Source organism: Maniola hyperantus, chromosome 25 (genome assembly GCF_902806685.2).
Source record: "Maniola hyperantus chromosome 25, iAphHyp1.2, whole genome shotgun sequence".
Classification (NCBI taxonomy): domain Eukaryota; kingdom Metazoa; phylum Arthropoda; class Insecta; order Lepidoptera; family Nymphalidae; genus Maniola; species Maniola hyperantus.
This window is the reverse complement of record NC_048560.1, coordinates 1,961,832-1,981,170: the sequence shown is the minus strand read 5'-3', so window position 1 is coordinate 1,981,170 and position 19,339 is coordinate 1,961,832. Positions and strand designations below refer to the sequence as shown.

At 36.0% G+C, this 19,339-nt stretch overlaps 1 protein-coding gene across 2 annotated transcripts in view; it reads left to right on the top strand.

Moving 5' to 3' along the window:
- tei (teiresias) overlaps positions 1–19,339 on the top strand; it is an 86,495-nt gene that overhangs the window by 4,269 nt on the left and 62,887 nt on the right. For both annotated transcript variants that reach the window (XM_034981836.2, XM_069507120.1), the window contains exon 2: positions 3,537–3,663. In XM_034981836.2, the coding sequence (XP_034837727.1) occupies positions 3,612–3,663 (52 nt within the window). In that variant the 5' untranslated portion in view covers positions 3,537–3,611. The remainder of the gene's footprint in view (positions 1–3,536; positions 3,664–19,339) is intronic.

Here is a 19,339-nt window from a genome sequence, read left to right as displayed (position 1 = left end):
TATACTAGCTGACCCGGCGAACTTCATACCGCCTAACACGTCACTCAATTGTTTTGCCTTCCCCGAAGCCCTCCACTAACACTTAAACTTTATGGTATGGTATTAAAGTTCAAATTGACTTTTAAGTATTATTACGAATCTTTTGTACGGAAATATAGAAAAGTGTTGTTTTAAGACTTTTTCAGGCAATTTTTAAAATTTTTCTCTCCGTAGGAACTATCCTCCTACTTCAAGGAATATTATGAAATAAGAATTAGCAAAATCGGTTCAGCTGTTCTCGAGATTTCCGCTTAGCAACACTTTCAGCGATTCATTTTTATATCAGATAAAACACACAGTCTTTACAAACTTATAAAATACTCCTAAAATTTCATATACTGAACAATAACTCTAGAACCAAACGATAAATAATTACATTAACAAAAATAACTTTAACTTAAAAAATCCATATTCTGCTACATTTATATTTTTATATAAATATAATTAATATCTACTTTCATACTAAACTCACATACACGACTATAAAAATAAAAATAAAATACATATTATATATATAAATATACTTAAATATACATATTTGTGTACATTTACATATTATAAGCCCTTTACTATAAATAATACATACACATAGGTACAGAAAATACTACTTACTGTACTTACCTTGAAGTGCCAGCCATATCTAGTCTCTAATAATTCACGTTATGTCCGTGCCATTCGCGCACTCGATCGACTCGCTTACTTTGTAATAATTTTATTTCTACCCACTTTGTTTTGTATAAAGTCGCCGTTGGTGTGTGGATAAGATACCTACTGTTTATTTGTTAAATTTCTCATGTAATTTAATTCTTAATGAGAATAAAGTTCTTTAACCGTATATATAGAGATTACGTTCTTCTGTCTTTGTGAGAACAGAGACAAAACACCAGTGGAAATGTCTTTGGGTCATCTTCAAATATATCCGCGTGTATGGTGGTGTATAGCTGGGTAAATATAGTTGGCACAACTATGAAGGTACCATCCAAAATCCAATAATCAGATTTGTACTCAGGATTGTTACCCACAGATTGTGTTAGGCGCAGGTTCAATTAGGTGCTTCGTAGACGTTAAGAATGAACAATCACGAAATGAATTGTGGCACTCACTGGAATTATGGAAAGCGAAAGGAGACGTGCACACATTGCAGCGGTTCAAATGCAAGACTGTGAAAAGGAATGTCTAACTGACTGACTGTCATACGTTACAGATGAAGTTTTGTTGGTATTGCCAACAGTTACAAGGTTTGATGTTGACGTAGTTATAATTCTTATTTTGCCGTGTGTAGGTACGATCCTTTATGATAAATTTCTTGTCCTCGATTTTTGTTAATATTTCATTGAAACGTATCAAATTGTAAATTATCTGGTACTGTTCTGTCACATAATTTGCATTTTTTGCGATACGTGCACTGTTTCAATGCAGATGTGGATGGTAAGCACTCTAAAACTTCAGAATTCACTTTGGTTTTGCTCTTATTTAATATTTTACATAATTTAGACACCTCCAGCTACATCTTCCTTTAGTTTTTGGCGAAAATCTGCAACTTTCTTCCGCAAAAGATCTGGTCCGGGATTGTGATTTTGAGGTAGTTTCGAGGCAATATGTTCACCTGTATCACAAAACAACTGTATTTTAACATCACATGGCACTTATCTTTCATTTTGCCGCATTTCACACGCCCATTAATATGTTTTTTTACGCTTATCTTGCTATGCATAAATTTTAATTCCATTTCTATTTGATTTAAACACATCACAGAGCAACTCATTATCCATTATGTAAAAAAAAATCACAAATCACGGCAGGAAACCATAATATACATCGATAAAACTGATTCACTTGGTCATACCCAATATATTGAAATAACATAATATGCAAAACAAACTTTTTTTGAAGTTACAACTTGAAATATATTTATATTCACGATATTTTTTCAAAAATCCTGCCTGTTATATCACTTTGCACAAAATTATCTCCGAAACTAAGTAGATAAAAAAGAACGTGAGCTAGACCAAAAAATTTCAATTTTTTTTCTGATAATTTTATGTAAAAATCACAAATATGGTACCTCGACTTAAAACGCTCATCACAGGAGACATGGTGTTCTGTGGAAAAACTTGCGGATTTTGGAGTTCAATCCTGTCCAAATTTGTTCCTGGTTGTAGAATATGCTCCGCGATCGCAGACTTCTGAGGATCGTTGTTTCTAATTGCTTTAATGTGTTCCGATATCCGAGTCGATTTTACATTATGATGTGTTGTTAAACCACGAAATAAGCCAAAAATCATTGATCCACCAAAATTGTGTAAATAAAGTTAACTATTTCACCCCTATCGATATTCCATACACACACACACACGTATATATAAATTCGATGGAAAGTTCTCGACTTTCTATTGCTCAGGAAGTACTCTAAACGCTTCCTTCCACCGTACAATATCCCTCCAAACTCCTTACATAATCCTTAACAACCGAAAAACGACTTTAGTACAAGGAAATATAGTCTAATTTTCCCCATATGTAGTATCTATGGCGTTATTTCTAAGCGAATAGCAATTTTTAACTTACGTATTAAGGTACAAATTCAATTGATAAGTTATACTAGAAAAGTTTGTACTGAGACCAATTCCTTATTATGATACGTTTTTAAAACTGTAGTACAGACGACGCAAAAGGGTTTACAAAGAAATAGCTATTATGATTTCAGGTATAAACATACCAGAAGTGAAATTAAATAAAGATATAAGTACAAACCAATACAGCCGTTATAAATCTTAACACCAAACAAATTAATTAAGTGCAATGTAACAAATTGATATAACACGCCTGCTCGCTCCGATCGTCTGAGCCAAAGTGCCAAACTCTCGGTCATTTCAAATATTTTTTCGGTTTTTCGAGATAGTGATTCGGTTGCGTTCGGAAATACTTTCCCGACAGTTGTCACGTGACTTCCGTTCAAAAAGGCGGCAACAGAAAGTGCTTTTCACACAGGGATTTTCTGCCTGAAATGTCATTAATTTTTTAAATTGTAATAGTGCGCAGATGCAGCGACTTTTAATTTGTTAAATTTATGAAAAGGGTAACCACCGAGTTTCATGCTGGTTCTTCGCGGCAGTGCGAGCATTCTGAGCCAATGGAAGATTCACTTGACTATTCGAAAGCACTTGTAAAGTTTTTTTTATTTATCACGGAACCGCCCACAATACAATAGAATTACATAATATATTTTTGAGTTCTACAGGTCTCGTGAAACTCAATTTACGGGCAGTCAAAACGAGCATTAAAAAACAAGTATTACAACAAAATAAGCTAACCTTAAGAATATGAAAAATATAACTAAGCTTATAAATATTTTTTGACTTAATTGAACTATTATTTGAATTAAAAATCTTTCTATTTCTATTAAGGATAGTATGTTACATTGACTTGTACATGATGTACATCAAACCCTGGTGTACCCTGGTGAGCCCTGGCTGACTCTCCGGTGTGTGTGTGCGCAGATGCAGCGCCCCTGCAGATGAGCCCCCGTGGCGCACTCCCGCCCCCCGCCGTCCTGTCCCCGCCCCGCGCGCGTCATGGCGCGCCGCGCTGTCGTCGCGCTTGCGCTCTTCGCAACCACTCTTACTGGTAAGTTATTCATAATTCATGGACAAGGTGGTCCCATAAATGACGCCTGATATAGTTATGTTCGAGTACGACAGGTTGTGAATTTTATTGTGATATACCTCATATACTGCATCGTATTGTACCTACCGTCTTCTGTGTCATTCGTACAATATTTATGTACCTACTTACTTTTTTTTTTAATTTGCATGTCGGCCATTTTGTAATTGGCCATCTTGATTTTTTATAAAAATTACAATTTCAACCACAGTTTTCAAACGTTTGTCATTAATTTAGTGGAGCGAACTACGGAAAGCCGGTGATTACATTGTTTAATGAGTTTGGTGGGCTTCGGCTCAGGGTGACGAGTTTTAAACTCTTTCAGTTCTCTTGAAGTCGAATGAAAGTTTGGCCGGTAATATTATAAGTTCCTTATTACCCCGCCCCGGCTTCGCATGGGTAGGTTATTACAGTACGCGGCAGAAAGTAATGTACATCGACCTTTAGAAGGAGATAGTAGATTTGTAGAGCGTTGTCTATATTGCTGAGACCGACAAAACGTCATATAGGTATGACTGATAGCCTACAAAGCCGAAATGTCATTTAAAAGGCCGATGTACATTACTTTCTGCCGCGTACTGTACACGTAGGGATCTCTAATTTTTCAATGTCACTCAGTAATAATGTAGCTTTCTAGTAGTGAAATAATCCCTCCAACCCTCCAAATCTACTTCCCCTTCCCCCCCCCCCCCTCGGTTCGGAAGCCGGCAGCAATCTGTCAACGCGACGTCCGTTTCAATCATCCAACTTCCATCTTGAGGCTGTGTTACATTAGCATAAGCGGAGCGATTAAAAGCTAATTATGAAGTTGTTTAACCAAACGTTTATTAAGTTATACAATTAGCTGCTGCTCGCGACTTCTTCCGCGTGGATTTGGGTACTTTCAAGTCAAGAGTGAATAGGCATCTTCTACGCAAACGCGCTCCATCTTAGGCTGCATCATCACTTGCCACCAGGTCTGATTGCAGCCAAGCGCTAGTCTATAAATTAAAAAAAGAAGTTTTTGTAATGAAATCCTGTAGGAACTCTTTGATTTTCCGGGATAAAATGTAGCCTATGTCACTCGGCTAACTTAACTATATCCATACCAAAAATTACGCTACATTTACAATATGGGTAGTGATTATGTCAGTTACTCCGGTTCTTCTATAAATCACCTCATTTATGATTTTGATCACTTAGATGAGCATAAAAAGCATTCGCAGGCTGCTTTAAATCCAAACCTACTAATAATATTAATGCGAAAGTATGTCTTCTGATAGCTTTTCACTGCCCATCCGTTTAACTGATTTTGACGAAATTCGGTACAGGCATAGCTTGCATCCCGGGAAATCAAAGAGTTCCCACGGGATTTCTAAATCCACTCCAATATAACCAAAACCGATGTTATATTAACCCCGAGGATTTGATCTAAATATAATAAATACTACCCGGGAATAAGCTAGTAGGTACAATATTTTTTATTTTTATTTTATTTATTAGGAACACACACAATACATTAATTTAACACAAACTACGACACTTATAAACAAACACAGGCTGATAAATGTATCTATAAAATGTGTACACAGCATTTGCAAAATATCTAGACAAATAAAAAGAACTTAACTAACTAACTACTTAACTAAACAAATAACTAAGTTACTTAGGAGATGAACCTATCGTAAAATGATAAGAGCTTTTTTTTGAATGCAGTAGCTGAGTCATGAAATATGTCGATGCCAGGTATCTTTTTTGATATTTCGTAAAATTTTGCACATATACGCATAATTGGGGCTTGATTTCCATTATATTAAATTATATTTCCATTAATATAATTTAATAACATCCATTTATCTTACAGAATTGCCAATAATCAATATATCTTGGCAATTTCAATAAAATACAATAACATGAAAACAACACCAAAACATCTAAGCGAATAAAAAGAATAGAAATAACAAAATACTTATAACATCTGTTTACGAGTTGTGAGCAATACTGAAACTAATGTTTAATTCGTCTATGTCGGTATTGTTTTTCTTTGGACACAGAATATATGACTTGTTTACGTTAGAAAGGAAATGAATATGATATAAAGAAACGGGCTGTTATATGAGCACTATTATGTAAGCTAAATAACTGAATGTGGAAGTAGTACAAGTTTCTCTCTCAACTTTGAATGTTTTCCCGTCTTTGATCTCGCTCTTTAGGGTATATCTCATTGCTGATCGTGACCCTTTTCCATCTAAATATACATCAACGCACAGCTCGAACTACTGTCCAGATCGGGCTGTTTGGCATGCAGATAGCTATTATGACGTAGACATCCGCTAAGAAAAGATTTTTGAAAATGTGACCCCTATGGGGGTAAAATTGGGACTACAAAAATTTTGTAATTTGTGTAGTCCACGCCGACGATGTCGCGGGCGTAAGGTAGCTCGCAAGAAAGAATTTGAATTTGAAGTAAATTATTTAAAAAAATATGTTTTGCTAATTCGGCCTCCGCTCTCAAATTAGGTGTGCAAATTTCACATTTCATATAAAAAAAATTAAATATTTTTGCGGGCTGGTTTTACGCTATCGCTTCTCCAATGTGTCGTGTATCTTAAATATTGCTTCGCAGTCGCAAGTGACAGGAAAATGGCGCCCGTGCCCAACGGCGCACGTAATAACTCTTCAATGTTGCAGAATATATGTAGCTGAAGTGGCAATGGGCAGGCTACATACTCGTAGTTCGAAAAACCGATAGACGTTGGGGTCCCAATGTGGCGATCTCGCACCGGAAGGCGCAGCATTCGAAGACCTCCACACCAGATGGTCGGACGACATCAGACGAGTTTGGACTTACGAAGGTTAGGCGCCGCCTACGTTTGCCGGGTCTCTTTGTTCCGATCTTTCCAGGGACCATGAATTTGAACGCCTGGCAGTATGTGCCTCTGTCCTCTTTTCCATTAAGTAGAGGATCCAGAAGTGCATTCCAGAAAGTGGACCCCCAATGGACCCTTGCACACATCCTTTTGACATTTCTGTAATGCATTCCCGGTCGGTGTATCACACGTGCCACGACCTTTGAAAGAAAGGAAGAAAGAAAAGACGTTTATTTACCAAACTGTGCCACACATCACATCTTAACTAAGAGCTGGTTATTCCGGCGCTTATTCCACCTGAGCATTAGCCCAACGCGCTTCAAGCAAAAGAAGCGCCGCAACAAACTGTCACGTGTGGTCATGTGGCACAACCCAAAAAGGGTCCTAGCTCACCATTATGCTGTACTTTATTGCACAAGAACATACAGCGCTGATTTTCAGCTAGTACCCTGAACCGGGTGACGCCACGGAATCATAAACTAACAATAACTACTAACAATAATTCTTCTTCTACTTTCGAAGTAGCTGGTGACGAGTTTGCGAATGTTTTGTGGGCAACCTTTCTCTGCAAGTCAGCGTTTAATCGCGGGCCACCATGCGCTGTCGAAGGCTCCCCCTCTATGTCCAACGAAACAAAAGCATTGATAGATTTGTTCAACAAGTTTTCTTGAATGTGCTGCACTAGGGCGGCCTCCGTGCTGCGCTGAGGCGTAAAGCCATACTGTCTAGGGTTCGCTTTTGGTAACAAGTTCCTTCGGATTCTTCGCACCATCAGCTTCTCCAATATCTTGCCAAATATCGATAGTAGTCCTATCGGTCGATATGATTTAACGTGATTGCTGGCATTCTTTCATGCTATGTGACCAAGGTACTCGAAGGTCCTCTGCAGATTTTAGGGTGAGATCTATGGAGCGCACTCTGACTTAGCTTAGCCTTAAGATAGAATTAAAACGAGACAGAGTTATCTCTCACATAAATCTGTCTCGTTTTAACTCGAATCTTAAGTCTGAGCAAAGTCAAAGTGCGCTCTATAGATCTCACCCTTAGACAGCGTCATTTTTATTTTTAATTTTCTTAGTAGTGAGACGTTCGGTTGGTTTTATGGACGCCTAGCGTAATATAATTACAAGTCTTTTGTCTACAAGTGTAATAAACTTTGTTGTATTGTAGTAATTTTAAACTGGAGTTTCAAGTAAGTAAATTACGAATTTCGCTCATTGTTTGCAATTTCAATAGTAACTTACTCGAGAGAATCCTTTGTGCTGTCTCTACAAAATAACTGCGACATTATATCACTAGACTAGACTACTGAGTACTCAGTACTGGTACGGCCTGACTTCGCACGGGTACCCTAATCATGTAGGAGACTTGTCCGTGATACTCTACTTAAAGGAGAAAATCTGCGTAAATAGGACTTTGAGATTAGTGTTTTGATGTTCTTTTGAGTTTCAAAACCTCGTGTTTCTTTTTAAATATTCTTATCTTTATCAAGGACTTTCGGATCACTAGAGATTTTTCTTGATCAACCATTCTATCCTCAGAAAAACTCGGTTTCTGAAAGAATAACTATTTCATCCATAATGTCCTGAAAATTCTCCGTAATTCGTAATTTTCTGAATGGACCAGGGTGATGAAACTGATTGAGTTGAGATAAAATGTGAGTTGAGATAAAATGAGATGAACCGTTAGTAAAATTGAGAACCGCCTTCCTTTGGTAAAAATTAAAATGAGTTTCAAAAAACTGCAGTGAAACTTTAGTAATACGTAATTTCAAAATAGATGTAGTAAGTTAGTTAAATCACCAGAGATGCAGTATAATTTAACTGCATTAAACTACCGGGGAGCATAGCTCCTACATAGTTGTAAAGAGCCCCGCTGTAAGATATCAAGTGCTCCTGTTCACATTGAATTAACATACATGATTCACCGCTTCTTATATTATGCTTGCCTGGTGCATTTGCTATAATAAACAGGTATTTTAATTACTATTCTAACAGAATTATTTTCTAAAAATTATATAAAATGGATATGATAAGATTGTCGCTTCGCCCTGCCCCTTGGCCTTGCATTGAAACACTTTTCGTCATCTAATTCATTAAAAAGTTTAAGTTCACCATAATATCCTCTCTTAACTTCGTAATATCTTCTATTGACGTTTATATTTTTTTACTTTAAAGCAACACAAGTAAATTGAATTCCGCATCATTTTTGTCTGATGAATCGAGATAATCTAGCAACAAAATATCGATTTTCCCGTTCCCGGATCCTTCCGCATCCAATAGTTTTAACTTTCAACTGTTAGTCCGCGTATAGCATCGATGGCGTATACTTAGTAAAACAGTAACAAATCAAAAACGTTTTCCCGTCTAACTGTCGAAAAAATCTCAATCCCGCTTATACATTTTCCCTCAATGTAAATTAAGCTCGTAAATCACAATACAATCATCCCCTAAACCGCATAAATGCACCCCAAACATCCCTTAATATCTAGAGCAATAATACTAAAAATCGCGTGGATGAGTTTAGCTTTTGTGTGCTGTATTGCTTGTACTGTTCTATTTATAATTATAATAATTACTTGTATTGTCTATTTGCCGTAATCTGAACTTCATTTTGGATTGCGCTGTAACAATTCCCATATGTATTGTTTTCTCTCAAATATCTATTTGAGTTGAATGTATTAATCTCTAAAATACATTTGTATGAATAGTGGAGATATTTGGGTTATCATATTTTGTTACATAAATACAAAGGTTGCCTGGGAAAGATCACTAGATGTGATAAAGGCGCTTTTTACGAGTAGCTTAACTTGCTTTAGCATTTAAATCAAAATAATCTGTTGTTTTCTACATTATTTTATAATGATTTTGTATGTGATTAAGAGTTTTTACTTAGGTAGGTACTTACCGTCATAAGCAAGCATCGTTTTTCTCATTTCTGAGGGTAGTTTCGCCTGTTATTTATATGCATAGTATCGTATCTGTTATACATTATGTATATAAATAACAGACATTATTTTTTTGGGATAATAATGCTTTTGTCTCCCAAATCTTGCGACTTGACTGAGAGTAGGTTTGATTTCGAATCATCGAGTTTTACAATTCATATTGGATCAATACTATTGTGCTATTGATATGCACTGTCGCAACTAGATCACACTCTTGATCTAGAGTTCTTTATTCCGTGTTTGTTCCCAAATACAATTCTTGAAACATTGTATAAAAATACCAGCTCAATCCCCTCAATCGCCATTTGCATTCAGAAAAACAACCGAGAGTAGCCGGGTTCAAGCAATCTCGACAACGTTCTCAAATACATCCCCCATCCCCTCCATCGTATTTTATTATCGGATATCGTATCCTCGTGCACATACAAATAAATTGCGACTGTATCCTCAGGGGATTTGATTTGGAATTCGCTCGCAGCGAACAATATCGCCTAATCCGCACAATCAACAGAATTCTATGCCTTCAAGTTAGGGATGCCACAATCGGAATTAATATTGACCCTTGTGGCTATAAATCTCATCGTTTGCCCAATATACGAGGTTCCACTGGTACTGGGAGAAACTCTTTTCAGTTTCACTTTTTTAAATCGTTTGACAGTAACAAACTTAAAGACCTACGTACAGATTAATATTATTGCTTCTTTTAAATCAGTTTCGTTTGGTGAAATGATTATTTTTTTTAGAGTGATTTTTCAATTTTTAACCAACTTCAAAAAAGGAGGAGGTTCTCAATTCGTCGGAATCTTTTTTTCTTATTTACAATCATTTGCTACATTAATTAAACAAGGAATTTTGATCATGACCAAGCACTGATATTTCACCACTGCTTTTTGATGGGAAGTGAATTTATATTATGATCGTAAGTGCGACAATTCACTGACAATTCGCTTTCCATGAAACGCAGCAAATGTTTGTTTACTATATTGACTTAACTAGATGTTTTTTCCTTTTCTAACACGCAGCGATGCGAGTGTTTTCGTTTGCGCGCTCTTTAGCTCTTAGCTCGGGTGGATAACTATCTGCGCGGGAAATTAGACGTTTATTAACAAGTTATTTAAGTAACTTTGCAACAACAGGTAAGAGAGAAATAGGCCTATAGTTAGTTGGCTATGTTTGTCACCAGATTTAAAATAGCAGTTACAATCGCTTTTTTATACAATTCTGGAACAGTGCCTGTAATAAAGCTCTGTTTACAAATATGTAGACAATGGATTAGTAACTAATCAGTACAAAATTTTATAACATCAACCGTTATGCTGTCCCAACTGGGTCACTTTTTATTTTGAGACCCGATATTATGACGACCCGATTTTTGACTTCAGAAGAATCAGTTAAGTATAATGAGAAGGGGTAGGCTGTCTTTTTAATATTTTTAAGAATCGTGCTCGCTAGATCATCTCCTACAGATCGAGAAATTCCACAGATGAAGGTTAATTTTGAGTAAAGGCCCTGAGGACTTTTTGTTGTTACTTTAACATAGTTCTTTGAGAACATTCCAAGTTTTGAGACATTAATGTCTCAGTAACAGTAATTACTGCATGCTAATTTGTTTATAAGTAGTAGTTATTTTTTAATGATTTTAAAATTCTATTACATATATTTCTATAACTTATGTATTTTGTTTTTAGGTCGACGTTATTTGGCGAAAGCTTTGTTGCTTATACAGTTTATTCTTTTTCGTATGCACTGAACAACATTTCTGTAATCCAGGGTTTGAGAGGTAGCTTCTGGTTAGGCATTTTTTAAATTGTTGTAAGTATTTTTATCAATTAATTATTGCAACTTAGTACAAAATATTCTGCAATGGAGTTCACCTCTGTTAGTGAATAGATAATTTTTATATTTAAAAATGTACTTGATTCCTGGACACTTTTGATGTGTTTATAATTTCAGGCTATCTGTTAGCCCTGTACGCTTCTTCGCCATAGAATAAAACAAATGTGGCAGATACGCATTGTTGAATATCTCTAATTCCATCTTATGAATGTTGACTAAATTCGCGTATTCGCTTCCCTCGCTCTTTGAGCCCAGGGGAGTGGGGAGGGGGTGGGGGGAGGGGAGGCGGCGATGGTTTCTCTTATCGCTAACACTTAACTGTAATTGTGTCGTTTAATATTTGCGCTTTGCTTGTTTTTCAGGTGAGATACTGGATGCGATTTTTGCTTCATTATTTTATTTCTGTAGCGTTGTACGACAAAAAAAATTTGGCAGTTAGTCATCATCATCATCATCATGATCAACCCATCGTCAACAACGTCGATCAACACAACTAGACCACATGTCCCCATTCAAATCATTTTGCAAATCGGTCCCAGAAACCTCGAAAAAATCGGTGTACTTACATTGTACACATACATTGTTAAAAATCGATGAGGTGATGGAGTTCCCCGAAATCCTGAAATACGAACCTACAATTTTAATTTATGACTGAAATATCAATTTTTATCCATATAACTTAAAACATTACGAACTTTCATAAACACTTTCATTTCCTATTTAACCCCCTTTAAGGTAGAATTTCCGAAAATCCTGAAATAGGTTTTTTTTTTTAACCTGCAGCCCAAATACCAACTTTTTTTGATAGAGCCGGGATGTAACTTAAAAAATGACGTTATTATTTAATCCCAATGGGGGTGGAATTTGGCGAAATCTTTTCTTAGAACCTAATTTCAGTCAGTTTCTAACCCTCAGCGGTTTAGGCTATGAATTGATGGATAGATCAGTCAGTCGGTTAGTCAGTCAGTCAGTCTGGATAAGTCGCTATATGTATAGATGTACCAGGGTCGCAGAACTCGCTAAGCGGTAAGCTCCCCTCTTTTGAAAGTCATTACACTGAGAGCGACTCAAGTCGTATTAAAAAAATAAACTCAATTGCTCTCTTTTCATACTACGAGTGTATCCCATTATCCATCGTGTTTTTATGTGGTTTTAAGTGTTGCATTACTTTAAAATACCTATAGCGAGATTTGAAGAGAACCGTGATTTCCTCACTCTAGTTCACTTTGAACTAGAGTGAGGAAATCACGGTTTGATCCTGAAATCGACATCTGTCAAATAGGCTATTAGGGGTGACGTGAATTGGTAATAAGGATTACTTTTTACATTCATGGTGAAATCAAAGATACTTAGTCGTTTCATAGAGCCTATCTAGCGTCACATGTAGGTAACATTTGAGGCCTGCAAGTGCAAGTCGGACTCGCACACGAAAGATTCCTTCGTACAAGAAATAATAGTTTTTTTATTTTTTTGTCTTGTGGTGGAACTACAAATTCACGCTTAACAGATTTTTTCCTTTACTAGTGCTATAAGACATTGCTACCTGCCAAATTTTATGATTTTAGGTCTACAGGAAGTACCTTAGAGCTTTTTATTCACTTGACGGGGTTTGACAGACACGATAAACAGACAGACAACGGAGTGATTCCTATAGGTAAGGGTTCCTTTTTTAACTTGAGGTAACGAACCCTAAAAATGGATTATAAGTACTTTATCCTCTCCATTATCTTGCCCAGACTTTAAAGTTATTGTAACTGAACTCGTGAAAAGTTATCTTCCCAGCTTCCAAGCATAAAGATGAACTGCTTAATATATTCATGGGTCGAGATTAAACAGTCGCCGCTCCCTCGATATTAAACTTGTAATTATTCATTATTGGTTATTGCCTCTTTCTTGCTTCTTTTCTTTCTTGCCTCTCCTTCGGCTTTGAATAAATAATATCTCCTCGGATAAATTCAGATTTCGATTATTTGTTTTTTGTTAGCGTTGATATTAAAGTCTTGCGGTTTTTTTTAAATGTTTGTATAAATAAACTTTGTGTATTTTTTCTTTGACTTTCCGGGATAAAAAGTAGCCTATGTCACTCTCTAGGTCTTTATCTATACCCATGCAAAAATCACGTCTATCTGTTGCACCGTTGCGACATGATTGAAGGACAAACCAACAAAGCAACAAACAAACACACTTTCGCATTTATAATAAGGGTACTGATTGGTTATTGCCTCTTTCTTGCCTCTTTTCTTTCTTGCCTCTCCTTCGGCTTTGAATAAAATAATATCTCTTCCCTCGTGGTCCTCCACTTCTCCACTTCTGGTAAGACCAGACATGTGTTGCCGACCTCACTGGCGCAGTGGTCTTATAAATGGGAGGTCCTGGGTGGTTCGGTTCCCGGCAGGGTAAAGGAGATCGCCCGTGAACGGGCCCTCTTTTGTGGCATCGTGTCAAAACTTAAATAAATTTTTTAAAAAATGTGTTATTTTTTTACGATTATGTTTTATTACGACTTTTTTTCACTCTATTATTGAAAATATCCACAATTACAGTTAGAATCGTAGACATGTATTTATTTTGAAGAAGTATTGATTAAATATAACCTCAATATTAGCAATATAAAAAATAAGATTTCTTTATAACCTGGGTGAATAAATAGAAATCGTTTGCAGAATATAAAGAGTTAATTATTTGTCTACAAAATAAAATTAAAACCATGGTGACATAACAATTATATTAGGGGGGGCCCAAAGCTCCTAAGAAAATGGGCAATCTCCTTTGGAATTTTTCTCTGGTCTGGTGGGAAGCTATGGCCGTGGTTAGTTACCACCCGACCGACAAAGGCTTCTGTCAATCGATTTAGCGTTCCGGTACGATGTTTGTAGATACCGATAAGGGGTGTGAGTTTCAAACTGTCATACCCCTTAAAAGTTAGTCCATCTTATTGCCTTATCGCTTACCACCAGGTGAGATTGCAGTCAAGGGCTAACTTGTAACGGAATAAAAAATAAAAAAGTCCATAAAGTTCCAGTTACCTTGTGACCCTATCCGAAGGGTTTACACAACCACTATGAAGATTCCCGAGCTCATCGAAACTTAATTAATGCAACGATAACAAAGCCTTCAGGAATCCATTAGCATAATAAATTCAACTTTGTTGGCGCAACTTGCAATTTATGAATAGTAAATTAATAAATCGACACCTCCTACGTATAGTATCGTAACCAACAAATTGGCGAAAATGACTTTTACCGATTTTCAAATACTTTATTACATATATTATCGTTTGGCCTAATCAATTTTTTTTTATTTACAATAGAACCTTAGATAATAAGACTGTAAATTATCGTATGTTCATCTTGATCGAAGTAAAATGTAGTATGGTGTAGTTCCCATACAATACGAGGGGGTGGGGTCATCGTTGAGTCGCGCGACCGGATCGTAACTGTTAGTACCGATTAATTACGCGGGAGAGGATTCTATGAAGATAGAAGGTGAATTATGTGTTTCTCTAATATTAATAATATCATAATATGCAAAAAATATATATAAATATAAAATTGTATAATACCCATAGTGAAATATCTTAAGTATGACTTACCATATTTTACTTCGATCTCAGTTACTTTTCAAATATCGTAAGTATATACTTAAGATACTCTACGATGGAATCAATATATACACGGTTCCCGTATTTGTACTTACAATACTTTACGTCGGAATTTCTTCGTGATTTTCTATCCTATGTTGTATTTAAGATATTTTACTACGCTATGAAAAATAACTTACAATAGTATTCTTTTCAAAAAATCTCAATTATAAGATATTTTGTACTTTTTTTCACAGAATCACCACTCCCCTCTGACGCAAATATTGTGGGAATAAACGAAATGGTGGATTGCTTATCTGGTTTTGAGAAAATACATCAAAGACATAGTGTTTCACTTACGTAACAAAGTAGGGAACAGTGATGTTAAGCAAAAAGTTTTAATTAATTCGTTGTACATGTATATTTTATCATATATTTTTCATAGTAGGATGAGTATTTAAAAATAAAATTTCAAAATTATAAAATAGTTTGTCCCTTCCTTTAGATGAAGATTTTTCAGCAGCTATTCAAAATATTACACAATATCCATCACATCACCAGACTGGACAATAAATTACCTAGATTTTAATTGCGATAACTACTTTTGTCCCTGGTTTGTTCACCACTATAGGCTGTTGATTCAACCTAAGCTAATTTGATTTACACTCCGCAAGCAAACTCGCCATTGTCTTCGTCCTCATACAAACTTCTAGGAAAAAGAAGAACAACCCAAGAAACGGAATTATCAGACGTTGACATGTTACTAAATGGAAAGACAACAAAAGGAAAGTGCTAAGAAACTTCGGCAAGCAGTATGAGTTAATGAGAGTAGTGATGGTTACTGTAAGGTGTGGTAAATCTTTGAGTCCTACGTATCATATTATGAAGAAGAAAGAATACTGATTTTCAATAGGTTTTGGGGTCATGGCAAATTTGGTTATGAAGCAAATAAAACGCAAGGTTTTTGCTGATACTGAATATAAGCGTTATTTTACTTAAATTTTATAGACTGGTAACATTGAAACTCAAGGAAATCATTTAACTGTATGTCAAAAGATGTTTTTAAACACATTTTCAGTAAATGAATGTGTGTACACGTACGTACGCTGGGCTAAGCAAAAAGAAAAGCTTTACATAGTTGAGGAATTAAAATACACCGATTATTTAATTAGGAAGCATTGTCAAAGGGAAATTAGGTTGAAAACACTCATGGGGATAAAATGCAATGGAATAAAATAAGAGACGTCTTTGTCAAACCTGAAGATTCTTTTAAGTTGTTTTATAAAAATGATTTAGCTGCTGATTATCATATTTTATCTATGAAGGCATCTGCCAGGAAACAATGTGTATCCACTGTTCTGTGTGACCATAGACGGCTGATTTCAAAGGCAAAAATGATGACTTAATGTGCAAGGCTCAAATCATCCCCAGTGCTCTACATGATTTTTCCCCAAAGTATACCAGAATAAAATTGGCAATTAATTTGGATTTGGCTTAATTTTTTAGAATATTTTTTTTGATTGTTTTACTAGTTTTGTAATTTTAAAGACTGAGCAGTTAAGTTTATTATACTTACGACCAATAAGTAAAGAAAGTTTATTATATTTTTAGTTTCTGAAAGAGATTTTTGTGTCGCGGATTTAAATTATTATATATATTATTTCAAAATTGTCTCCGTAATTATAGGGATTTAATAATGTTTTCGAATATAACACTACTAGTTATATTACAACCATAATAATAATGAAAAAAGCATTGATTAGTTTTTAAGTTTTCGAGAGTAGTTGATGTTCATTTGGACTGTTGTAATTATGAAATACGTTATATTTTAGTTTAAGGAAAGAAATTATTCCTCAATATATTACCCGCGTTACGTTATAATGACTTTAATCTATAGTATACTTTCGTAATACACATTATTATTTAATTAGTATAAATGTAAATTATCGTATGTGTAGCAAAAATTATTTAATCCTACATTATGTTCGACGTAAATTATAGTAAGAACTATATACAATAAAATACGATTGCAATTTTCCAAAGTAAAATATCGTATGTGAATTTTAAGGAAATCTGGCAAAAAAATCAAGTAACCTTTTCAAAGGTAATGTTCCACTCATAAAAATGTAGCTGTATGCGAAATTTGGTTCCTATACGACAGTATTTGACCTCATGAGCATCATTAATCTGCTTGCCAAACTTTAAACAGCTCTACTGTAAAGTTGATAAAATGCAGTTACGATATTATACGTAGGAGGTGTCGAAATATTCATTGCACTTAAGTGCTATTCAAATTATGTAACATCGTATATTCATTTTAGAATAACTTTTTTTCAAGTTTATTACAGTATAACTTAAAGCTAGGATTGTCTAATTACTGTACAAATAATGCCCGCGTGGAATGGTGCCAAGAATACTGGCTGCATTTCCGCACTGGGCAGCCAGGCTGGTCCTTTGCGCAATGACGCAATGAGTCAGCCCTTCTGTCTGGGCTGGGCGTTGATGAGTGAGTGAGTTAGGAGTGTTCTTTTTATTAATGTACCTTTTAGCTGATGTCTTGACTTAGGTTTTTTTGAAAATCCCGTGGAAACTCGTTGATTTTCCGGAATAGAAATAGAAATTCTTTATTTGTATAATGTGTGTTACCAAAGATGATACTTAATTATTATAAAGTTCAACACATTAGCCGTAGCGGCGTACAAATATTGTGTACTAGCTGATCCCCGCGGCTTCGCCCGCGTAGATTTATGTTTTTAAAGATCCTGTATAGCCTATGTCACTCAGGAATAATGTAGCTTTCTACTGGTGAAAGAATTTTAAAAATCGGTTCAGTAGTTCCAAAGATTACCCCCTACAAACAAACTTAACGACATTACCTCTTTATATAATAGTAGAAGTATAGATAAAAGTAGCCTATGTCACTCTCCAGGTCTTTATCTATACCCATGCAAAAATCACGTCAATCCGTTGCACCGATGCGACGTGATTGAAGGACAAGCCAACAAACAAACACACACACACACACACACACACAGGCAAACAGAAGAATCTAATAAATGCTGGTCTCTCTGAAACAATTTATATTTTGTAACAATATTACACGAGCACTTACAAAATAATTGACAGTAGTAAGTAAGTCTCGTAAAAATATCAGATGAAGCTTTTAAAATTTTCTCAAAGCTTAGATCGAAAACCAATTAACATTCTCACAACAAAGGCTTTGCATCTGTAGTACCTACTGGATATACAACTTATGGTGGATTTACATTTGTCTGATTAACAATAAGTGTCGTGCTGTGACATGATGTCGTGTCGTGACATCATTACGACACGACATGATGTCGTGACATCGACACGATCTCTCCTCGTGTTATGAGTTTTCACATTTATATGTCGCCTTCTGACGATGTTTTGGATCAAAGCAAACGACTCTGATGCGTCAGAACACAGCACTGGCACTTGCACAAAGACACACTTGTCTGATGTATTGTGATGGTGGCTTTTTTCCGCTCCTCCAACCCCGCCGCAAGGACCACTATGGGGAAGCATGGCTGATTGCAGAAACTAAAGCTAAATAGCATTTATTCCACAGGACTGTATCCTGCGGACAACAGTTTTTATATAGAAAAGTTTCTTTTGTCAAGACTGGGATTGTCTCTAAACCCACCACCACCCATGGCCCCACCAACCTCGCAGTTATATGGGCCGAAACGCGGGAGGGCACCGTTCGGTACTTGTTCGATGGCTCTTTCCCAGGGCGCCTTCTTGACTCTTGGGTCAGTCGATTCTATTAGTAAAGGGCAGTGTGGCCGTATTTGTATGTCCATCTCTCAGGTGGATGCTGCAGGCAACCGTTAACAGACCACAAGTGGTGGCAATCGGTGAATTGTGGAACCAGCTCCCTTCGGCAGTGTTCCCACTGGATCCAGTACTGGCAATTGGCTAATTGTGGAACCAAATCCTTTCGTCAGTGCCCACTAGATCACGTCGTGGCAATCGACAGATTGTAGAACCAACTCCATTGGGTAGTATTCCCATTGGATAAAGTAGCTACTGGCAATCGAGGAATTGTGGAACCAACTTCCTTTGGCAGTGTTTCCACTGGATTTCAGCATGGAGAAATCAAGGCAAAAGTTTTGAATTGTATATTTCGTCATTTTCGACATGGTTGTTTCCATCTGTTTAGTGGAATCAAATTAAACATAGAGATTTCCAAGAATGCATTTGGAGAGACGTAGTTTATATTACCACTGAAAGCAATATCGCACATGTCGGCCAGAACAAAGATTAATCGATGTGGAAACGCTTCCGCTGAACATATTTTACTTACTTTATTGCTTTTCTTTGTAAATTTTCATTACATTACGTTCACTCTCTTAAAGTAATGAATAAGTAGCAGACATCAGCTGTTATATTATAAAATCTTGT